The sequence below is a fragment of the Charadrius vociferus genome, unplaced genomic scaffold (assembly GCF_000708025.1).
Source record: "Charadrius vociferus isolate BGI_N301 unplaced genomic scaffold, ASM70802v2 scaffold298, whole genome shotgun sequence".
Classification (NCBI taxonomy): domain Eukaryota; kingdom Metazoa; phylum Chordata; class Aves; order Charadriiformes; family Charadriidae; genus Charadrius; species Charadrius vociferus.
The window spans coordinates 2595234-2605519 of record NW_009649936.1 but is presented as its reverse complement, the minus strand read 5'-3'; the positions used below and the strand labels follow the sequence as shown (position 1 = coordinate 2605519).

The following is a 10286-nucleotide window of genomic DNA, read 5'->3' as shown; positions in this document are numbered from 1 at the left end:
TTATCTTATCTTGCTACACAGAAATAGCTATACCTTGAGATATGAACTCAAACCCAATCATTTTTGACATAGATATACCATATGCATGATATAAACATGCAGATATTGCAACTTCACAGACACATTGTCCAGTATGTCTAAAGCATACTCAGCTTTCAGTACCTTTCCAATAAAAATCAGGAAATTATACTTTTTAGCTATCCTGATATATTTCCACTGAAGGACAACATAATGAAATAACAGCATTTCTCACTAAGTTTTAAGTATGCTTGGGTTTTATCAGGAAAGGCTTATGGGTAGATGATGAGATGTTCTCATTGCATGAAGCACTTTTGACAAATAGATAGTATCTAGTGGTTACATCTTGCTTTACTGGCTGCACTCTGTCACTACTGATGCTTCAGAGAGGAGGAAAAGGTCTCTCATAAAGGGGCTTGATATGCAGGAACTTTTTGTTCCTTGCAAATGGTAGCTTGCAACAGCAATCATATGAAGAGTATCACCTTGTGTCTCTAGGGCTTTACTTCTACACACCATTAAATCAAACTCAAATAAGCTGGATACAGGCTGATTCCTGACTCAGAAAACAGGAGGGAGATTTGCCCTAAAGACAGCAGAAGGTCCATGTACAAAGGTGTGCGTAGGGGTAATCCATTCTGTTTCTAACCAAAAGATAATTTTTGAATAACTCCTGGTGGGCCTGATATAGCCTTTAGGCACTTTGATGCAATCCAATAAAGAATAAGGGATGTAACAGGAAAAAACAAGGGCAGTTATAACCTTTGTCAATGGCACCCTGAACGTGGCTCTGAAACCTGCTTTGACAGTAGAATTAAGACAAGGAGGACAGGAGGCAAAGGAAGGTAAATGAGAACATGTACTCCTTCACAAGGATAATTTGAGCAATTCATCAGAGGATTCCTTTAAGTGCAGTATAATAAAATGGCTTTCTACCGGTGGCTATACGCACCTTGAACAGAAAGAAATGCAAAGCTGCTCTTGCCAGGTTCCTGGATGCTGCATTCAATTTTTCCAGAGTCACTCAGCTGGGTGTTGTGGATGATCAGCTCCGAGGTAAACCCATTGCTACTTGTGTAATTTTGAGAGGTGAAACGGTCTGATGTTTCAAAAGCTCCTTCAGAACTGACGAGAGTGAGGACAGGATTTCCATTGGACAGCCAAATGAGAATTACCCATCCTGTCGACACAGTGCAATTAAACCGGGCCTCTGACCCAGCAAGGACTGTTGCATTAGTAGGGCCATTTATAATAGAGTGACAAAAGCCAAGACCTGGAAGGAAGAAAAAAAAAGCCTGTAAATACATACACAACACACCACCAAAGGCCTTTGACTTAATTTTTACTGCCAACAATTTAAGGTTAAAAAGCCAGGCGTCCTGGTTCAAGTGGCGTTATTCACTAGGAGCACTGGGGTATTAAGCACTTAGTCATGTATTAGGAAAGGCTCTTGATTCAGCTGAGCTGGCACTTCACCTCTGACAGTCATCAGTACCTGATACTTTCAGGAAAATGTTCTTGTCTCATTTTCTATAATGCCTATCAGTTAAAGTTATGTATGGTGAATTGAAATTGCAACTGAGTAATGTTAATCCCACAGCAGTAAACAATACTGCATTGTTATAATGGATCCCCAAACCAATTATTACAAATCCAAGAAGAACAGCTTTATATAGATTAAAAGATCTTAACCAGTTCAGAGATGGAGATGTACAATCTAATCTTTCAGCTCCAGCTTAGAGTAAAAGGTTTTCTTTAAAGATGCATTTGATTTTTGATCTCTCCTCCTCACACTCCAAAATCACCTTTCTCTCTTCAGCAATTCACTAAAAAGTTGACTTATCATTTTGCTGAAAGAAAAAAGTTCCACTTTTAAATAAGAAAACACCTGAGTTCTCTAGACTTAAAATAAATAACTGAGTAACTGGTCCCTTTTCCATACCTCAGATTGCTGCTGATTTTTTGCAGCCCCATCATACATCCTTCCATGCTCTTTCCCCTATTCATCTGCCTCTTCCCATATTTCTCATGTATACATTGCATAATTCCTTCTCCACCTTCTCAGGCTTTCTGTTAGCCAGAGCTGCTGTAATTCATGAGTTCTCCTTAAAAGGCAGCACGAATTTTGGCTATTATTTGTCAGAAGTGAAGTTCATTTCTAATGAAGGCATTCTGTTTTCCTTTCCTCCTCAATAGACCCAGGGCCTCCTGTGGCCCTCAGAGGAATGAATGTGCAGCTGTTGCCCAGGCAGATGGTGGATCCCCTGCGCGTGGGAAGGCAGAAGCATTTGATCCTACCAAGCAGAAAGTGAAGGCAGGATGAAGGCATAGACCTTTTATTTCAAAGCAGCAGCTGTGACTTCAGTCCCTGAAATAGCTAGGGGAAATGGGTGCAATTTTGAAGGTGGTCAAATCTTCAAGTGTTTCTCAGAGACAAAGCATCAGATACCCTAGTCTTCATGAGAGACAAATTTTCAAACTGTAAGAACAACCCAGATTATTTCGTTGATGTCTCAGGGAACAGGGCTTGAGAGAGCAGCCTTGTGTGAAATTAGGAACCTGCTTCTCTGGGTCTTTGTTCTTTGTGAATCCCTTTGGATTTTGAGTCAATTCCCCAGAGCATGCTGTGTCCATGTGCAGTAGAACAAAAGCAGAGGTGCTATCAATGCCTTTCAAGGAGGAGTAGGTGACCAAATGACCATAGAGTAATTCAGGTTGGAAGTGACCTCAGGAGGTCTCCAATGCAGTCCCCCTGGTAAAGCAGGATCAGTTCTGAGGTTGAACCTGATTGCTCACGGCTTTATCCAGTCAGGGCTTGAAAACCTCCAAGGATGGAGACTGCACAGCTTCTCTGGGTGACCTGCTCCACTGCCTGGTGGTTCTCATGGGGAAAAAGCTTTTCCTTTTGACCACTCTGAACTTGTTTCAACATATGCCTGTTGTCTCTTGCCCTCTTGCCATTCACCACTGCGAAGAGTCTGGCTCCATTTTCTTGACAACCTCCTTGCAGGTACTGGCAGGCTGCCATTAGAGACCCTGCTGCCAACTCTTCTACAGGCTGAACCAGCCCTGCTCCATCAGCTGCTCCTCACAGAGCAATCACACCAGCCCATTACCCTCTTGGTAGCCCTCTAATTGGTCCAGTTTATCAATGTCCTTCCTGTATTGAGGAACCCAAAGTAGTACACTCTTATAAGCCAGTCCCTTTGCTAAGTCACTGCCACCCACAGCCCTGCTGGTTGCAGGTGGAATGGAGGAGGAGGAAGAGGACTGCCATTGCAGGCTCTACTGTCACCAAGGCTCATCTCAGGGGACTGTCCGTGCTCTGCACACATCTCGCTAGGCTCACTCTTATCCCCCACAGCTCCTATCATCTCTTCACCTGCCTCTAGGCTGGGGTCTGCTCCCTTTTGGTCTAGTCTTGACTTGCACCTCACTGTGACAGAGTTACTCTTTGATGACAGGTTTCAGTGACAAGGGACCTCAGGAAATCTCTAGCCCAACTCTGTGCTCCAAGCAGACCTAACGTCACAGTTAGGTCATTTGCACAGGGCCTTGTCAAGTCGTATTTTGAATATCTCCAAGGATAGAGATTTCACAAGCTCTCTGCAGACCAAGCAGTCCTGCCAGTGACATCTGCCTCACCAGTGAGTTTTTCGTCACTTAATTGGAAACATTCATGCTAAGGAAGCACCAGGACTGCCAGTGCTACCCCTAACAATTCAGGCTGTAGTCTGCATAATTACAGCAATTAAATGCTACAGTCCATAGCAGTCTAATTAAAACACCGTGTCTGCAAATTTGGCCTGAGCGTAAGTGTTCAATTATTTTCCAGGAGAAAGAAAGTGTGGAATGGCCATTATTCCCTTGCTAAGAGTATTCAGGACAATGAAGTTATTTTTAAAGGTTTCATTCAACCCAGGTTTTATACATTAGGTAGTTTATTCATTAACAGATTAATTATAAATTATTAAAAAATTCATTTTTCATTTAGTCAATAGCTGATGTGAGTAGGGGAGAATATGCTGTAACATTTCACAGAAGAGAGATGTTTGATAGCTGCATAAATGGAACCAGAGGCCAATCTCAGTTACGGTGTTGCAACCAGAGCCTCAGTAAACGAACCTAGGGCATGGGGTCTGTAATCTCATTGCTCCAATGTCAACATCATTTTCTAATTCCCAGTGCACATTTAATCCTAGGCAGTGTATATCTAATCAGGTTTGTGCCAAGAATTGTTCTTTAATATAAATAGCTCCTCTCTTTCCTCCCACCCACCACATGGGTTTTCAGACAAGAGCCTTTTCATTCTTTGTTTTGTGGGATTATACAAACCTAGCTCTCCCTGGTTCTTTGTATGATTGACTCTGAGTTCTCTCATGTTTACAAAAACCTTTACAAAAATTTTCCACCTTCCTGGGTTATGTTACCTCTGCTATGCACCTCATTCTCCAGAGTATCTGTGTGTGAGCAATAAAACATTAAATGAAAAGCAAACTTTACTTCCACTGATAGTTAATAAAGCCAGATAACACACTGTAAAGCATATTTCTGTTCAACTTAAATGGCTCATTTTTTTCCAGTAGCATTTATTCGAAGTGCTCTTCACACTTGTAAAGGTGAACTGAAATGCTTTAAAACATGAAACATCTACAAGACAAACTCAGTAATCAAATCTATATGCATACCTTAATACGTTGCTTTATAAACAGTTAACCCAACAAAATGCTTAAAAGCCATTCCGTCTCTTCTCTATTTGTCACTTTCTGAATGTTAGGGATTGGCCACACGTCTGCGGATGGCATCATTTACAGAGCTATGGGGTTTCTAATGAACACGCACTGGTGAAATGCATTCTAGTGAGACCATTTGTCACACCCTCTTCCCTGATATTCAACATCCAGTTGTCATGATTTCTATTTGTAACTTATATTACCAGGGTTGAGACACTATCCTAAGCTCAAATATGCCTTTGAATCATCTGTTTTTTCTTGACTGATATTGTAGCCAGCCTTTACAATACTACTCCCTGTACCTCCATGGTGTCTATAACATGTTCGTGTGCTGAATTTTTTTATTTTTATACTTCGTTTTAATTCTTCCAGACTGGTTGAAGTGGACATAAACCGCTACCATAATGACAGACACAGCCGTGAACAAACTTCCTAAGAGTTAACGCCAAAATGCATTTAGTTGCTCGTGAAACAGGAGCTGCAGTAGTTATCCCCACAGCTCCTCCTAATGCAAACCGATCTCTGTGCATTTGTAACATATTTCTATGCCTGTGCAAACACTTTACTTTCTTTAGGAACTGTGGTTTGCCATGGCTCTGTATAAATGATGTGACTTTCAGTACATTGCTAGCTGTTAATTAATCATTTGCTGTGAGATCATGTCTGTGAGTTCCATTATAGTCTTGAAATTTAACCATAAACATAAATAATCAGTGGTCATCAGCTCTAAAAAAATACATGGCTAGTATTGCTTCTGTTTTCTTCAGTCAGGACAGTATAGGCAGGTTGGTATGAGTTATTCCTTCATTTATCTAATGTAATATTTTTTATCAGTCTATGGGTGTGGTAGGATCTACATCTTCTGCTAACCATATCTGCTGGAGCAATAGGTGGTCTTTCACTGCCTTCTGTGAGCCAGGGAACAGGCCCATAAGCCCTGTACAGGGATCCTATGGGTGGCAAGAGGACTTAGGAGTGGGACATAGCTCAACCTTGCCTCCCTTTAGATCTTAGTAAGGTCCCAGCATAACCAAAAAAGGAGCTTTGTGAGCTTCTCTACCTGCTGCCAAAACATTTTTGGTAGTTTTAACTTTGTCTTTTTATCTTTTTGCTTTTATATTTTATCCTGCAATAGCACGTGGAGTCCTGAACTAACAATGTGTTCTGTTGTCCAACCCACGTACAAACACTGATAAAGTAACTTGTGTAAGGTCAAAGAGGACACTAATGACAGAAGTGGGATCTAAACCCAGTTACCAGTGCTATCAGTGCTTTTGCTGGGCCTTGCTTCTTGCAGTAAGGAGAAGTTTTTAGTGCTGGTTTCATTTACATACTGCTTAAAAAATACCTTGCAGATGGTTGCTTTTAGACAAATTAAGGCCTCAGGCTAGATTGCCATTGCATTTTACAGGAATTACATGTTCAGCTTTTAACAGCTGGTTTAACATCTGCTTCCTCACACACAACCAATAAGAAATCCTACCCAGGCAAATATCATCTTTGCAACAGGCAAATGCTAGGCTGCCTTCATGATACTGTGCTACCCCTTGACTTTTGAAGAACAAAGCTGAGTTAGAAAACCTTCTTTAAGGCACATCACCAGCCATTCATAAAGCAGTCATCATTGGTGAAAGGTTGCTTAAACTGATAAGCATTTATGGTGCTCCTGTTACTGAGTCCTTCCCAATAGCACGCAGAGTATACACCAACAACTTTATGAGCTGTTTATTCCCTCCTCTGTCACACAAATTCACTGTCACATCACTGGGGGTTTTGAAGAAACAAAAATGCATCTAGTTCCCTGGGTGATGCCTGCACTTAGGGAGCTTCATTTGCCAAAGAACCGCCCTTGCCCCTCATCACCAATGTTTTTTTCTTCCCCATTTGAACTAACTCTAAAGAACAGCTTTTTCATGCTGAAGGTTTCAGTGACAAGGGCATTGAGATGCGGCTACCTTCTTTCCCTTCCCTCCTCTCCTCTACTGACTCTGTCTTTCCTCTTTTGTAAGTGACCTATTTGGACGCAGTGCAGTGAAGGACAGGATGGACTTATCCTTTTGCCGTATTGATTCCTTTTTTTTCAGGCTCATTATCGTATTTCAAAATAATCTCCTCCTCTATACCCATAACACCCTTCCATAAACCCTGCCTTTTATCCTTGTTTTTGTGTCTAGTCTGTCTTCTTCCCTTCTTTCTCTGCTATTTCTGTTTGAATGTCTACATTTTTTTCCTTCCAGCCTGTTTCAAATTCCTTTTTCTTTTCACTCTTTCTTTAGTCTCTTGCTCATCCTACCTTGTCTTCTTCCTTCATTGCCTTATTGCTGACTGGCAACAGCTCTGCCATAAATTGTTTTGGTAAGATTTTTCTTCAGCACATCTCAAGTTTATTTCAAAAACCAACAGCCCTGCAGCTGAGCTTTTTGAAAGCCAAAATAGGTTAGAGCTTGTCAAAGCCTGCAGAGAAGGACTAGCTTGTTTGCTTATGTTAACAAGACTTTTTAAATGCTTATAGGATGGTTCTGTAAAGTAATACCAGTCTACTGGTACTCAGCAACACATATTTTCACCCACCTGCAGACAAACCTCTCCACAGCCCTCAAGTGTGTCTTCCTATCTCTTCTCTTACTCACTGTTTGACAGCTGTCTCCTGCCTCTGCTTCTGGACTCCTCCTCCTCTCCTCCCGCCCTGTCTCTTGTCTCCAGCGGTGAGGGTCCCCAGGCTGGGAGCAGGGCAGCAGCACCACCAATATCCTGTTGTCAGGCTGGGACCCTGCATTGCATGTCAGCCCTGCGGTCTGCAATGTTATCGCTGCCAAAGGGCATGATGTGCCTGCCCAGGGGGATGCTCAAACTGGCTGCGCCATGCAGCCATCTCAGCAGCCTAGACTCGCCGTCCTGGAGACTCCCCGAGACACCTCGAGAGCATCAATACTTCTTTCAAGAGCAACACTTGTCTCTCCGCCATACACTTTTTCTCTCTGCATTGGGGTGTGCTCCCGCGGCTGCACCACACGGTGTGGGCAGTGCCTGCTACCCCAGTACAGCTTGCAGGTGGTGCTGTAAAACACCCGTTGCTGGCACACTTGGCTAAAAGCATTAGTGAAGGCTAATAGAAGTCCTCTAAAACACGTAGTACTCTGCTCTGGAGGCTTAGGAAGACAGCACAAGAAACAGAACAAATAAAAACTGAGGCTTCCTTGGTAAAACTTCTCAGTGTCCAAAAAGAAGAGATACAGGGACTTCCTGAGCCAACAATTGCATCTGCACCTATGGACCTATGCTCCATGATATTTGTTTTTACTGTTTTTCAGCCTATTTATAATTTGGTATCCCCTACATCCAGTGACTGTGAGCTTTACTGTCTAATTAGAGGAAAAGTGTGAGGAAAAGTACATTCTTTGGTTTGCCTTAAATCTTCTTTTTGATAGTTTTACTGGTTGCCACTAGTTCATTTTGCTATGAGAAATTGTGAATAACCATTTTGTCATTAATCTCCATATAATTAATCATTTTAATAAATGTTTACTATTTCTTCTTTTTCACAGGCAGAAAAAAATCGCAGTCTAATGAAGGCCTCCTCATACCTTTGATCACATCAGGTGATGTGCCCCTCTACTCCACTCTCGTGAGACCCCACCTGGAGTACTGCAGCCAGCTCTGGAGTCCCAAACATAAGAAGGACATGGACCTGCTGGAGCTCGTCCAGAGGAGGGCCATGAGGATGATCTGAGGGCTGGAGCACCTCTCCTATGAGGAGAGGCTGAAAGAGTTGGGGCTGTTCAGCCTGGAGAAGGCTGCGTGGAGATCTTACTGCCGCTTTCCAGCACCTAAAGGGGGCCTACAAAAGAGCTGGGGAAGGACTTTTTACTAGGACATGTAGTGATAGGATGAGGGGGAATGGCTTTAAACTGGAAGAGGGCAGGTTTAGATTAAACATTAGGAAGAAAGTTTTCACTTTGAGGGTTGTAAGGCACTGGAACAGGTTGCCCAGAGAGGTTGTTGAGGCCCCATCCCTGGAGGTGTTCAAGGCCAGGCTGGACGTGGCCTTGGGCAACCTGGTCTAGTGGGAGGTGTCCCTGTCTATGGCAGGGGGGTTGGAACTCGATGATCTTCAAGGTCCCTTCCAACCTAAACCATTCTACGATTCTATGATCTTTCACACTTCACACCTTTCTCGGACCTAATATGTCTTTTTTGAAATGGAAGGGCTAACAAAACATCCCTTGCTGAAGACACTAAGTGGTGAAATTTTCTCTCTTTTTCAGCAATTTACTGTCTTTCCAAGATATCTATGCTTTTCCGCACCTAGACATCTTCAGTTAAGTGATGCTGTGCATTGAATGTTTTCTGCTCCTTTATTACTTACTCACTTGGCATCGTGACATTTGCTGGCAAATCTTCCTAGTCTCTTTTTGGATTTGGCTGCCCTACGTAATTCTGCACCACCTGCAAAGTCTGCCACCTCACAGTTTGCTCCTCTTTACTAGGTTGTTTAAGAGTGCGTTGAGTACCTCACATCCCTGTGCAACTCCACTGGAACACCAGTCTTCTCAGAAAACACAACATTTATTCCTGCATTGTGTTTCCTTTCACCAACTATAAAGCCATCACAATACCTTCCCTCCCATCTCACTGCAGCTCCCTCCTTTCAGAGCCTATTAAAACCCCAGATAGACTATAATAAAAAATCAGCCTTATCTCTGTTACCCAACTTTATATTCGCATTTTCTTTAAAGCTCTGCCACCAAGATACCTTTTATCTGAATTCACTTTGAAACTCAGGCATGTGAAATGTAAATTGGTGGCAAACGAGCAAAATGATAATTTGCACATATTTCTGGAAGCAAAATCAGCTGCCAATATTGAGTTCTCTACAGATGCCCCCTCTAAACCAGTCCCAAACAGACAGGAGGAAGATGAGCGCAAGGAGAGGGAGGAATAAGTGGGATATCCCTGCTCACTGGAAGCTTCCTGCTCATCTCCTCCCCACCCCATCCACTGCTCACTCCTGCATACTGAAGCCCACTCTAAGCCATCAGATCATTCAGGCTTGAAATGCAAACTTAACCATTTCAAGCATTTTAAATAATCCCCCTCTGGGACTGATTGTTCAATCTGATATTACCAGGAACTGCCATTTACACGGCTTTAAAATTAGTTCACACATTTTGTCCACAGTGGCTCATTTCAGGGTTTATGAATGTGTCCTACCTGGTAGCGAGGCAGTTAAGATGAGAGGAAGTAAAATGAATTTCTGGAACCTCTCCATTGGAGCATTCTCTCCTGGTCCCTAAGGCAGAAAGCCACCAGCGGTCACTGCATACTTGAAGCTGAAGGACAGAACTTATCGAGAAACTCAGTAACGAGCTGCTGCTTTGCGTCCTGTGATAAAATATGACTTTATATGACCTGTATTACCAACAAGGAGAGAAGATTAAATGAAGGAGTGTTTGGAAGGAGAGCAGTATCTTTTCTCAAAACAACAGTTTCAAAAGAAGTAGAGAAGCTTTCTTCAGCACAGAAACCTTCCCCTAC

The 10286-nt window shown here is 42.6% G+C and overlaps 1 protein-coding gene across 1 annotated transcript in view; it reads right to left on the bottom strand.

Moving 5' to 3' along the window:
* The window catches only part of IGSF5 (immunoglobulin superfamily, member 5), a 15449-nt gene extending 5429 nt beyond the window's left edge, over nucleotides 1–10020 (bottom strand). The window contains exons 1-2 of the mRNA XM_009891335.1: nucleotides 9963–10020; nucleotides 971–1291 (exon numbers count right to left, since the gene is read on the bottom strand). Of these exons, the coding sequence (XP_009889637.1) occupies nucleotides 971–1291; nucleotides 9963–10020 (379 nt within the window). The remainder of the gene's footprint in view (nucleotides 1–970; nucleotides 1292–9962) is intronic.
* Nucleotides 10021–10286: the final 266 nt, after the last annotated feature.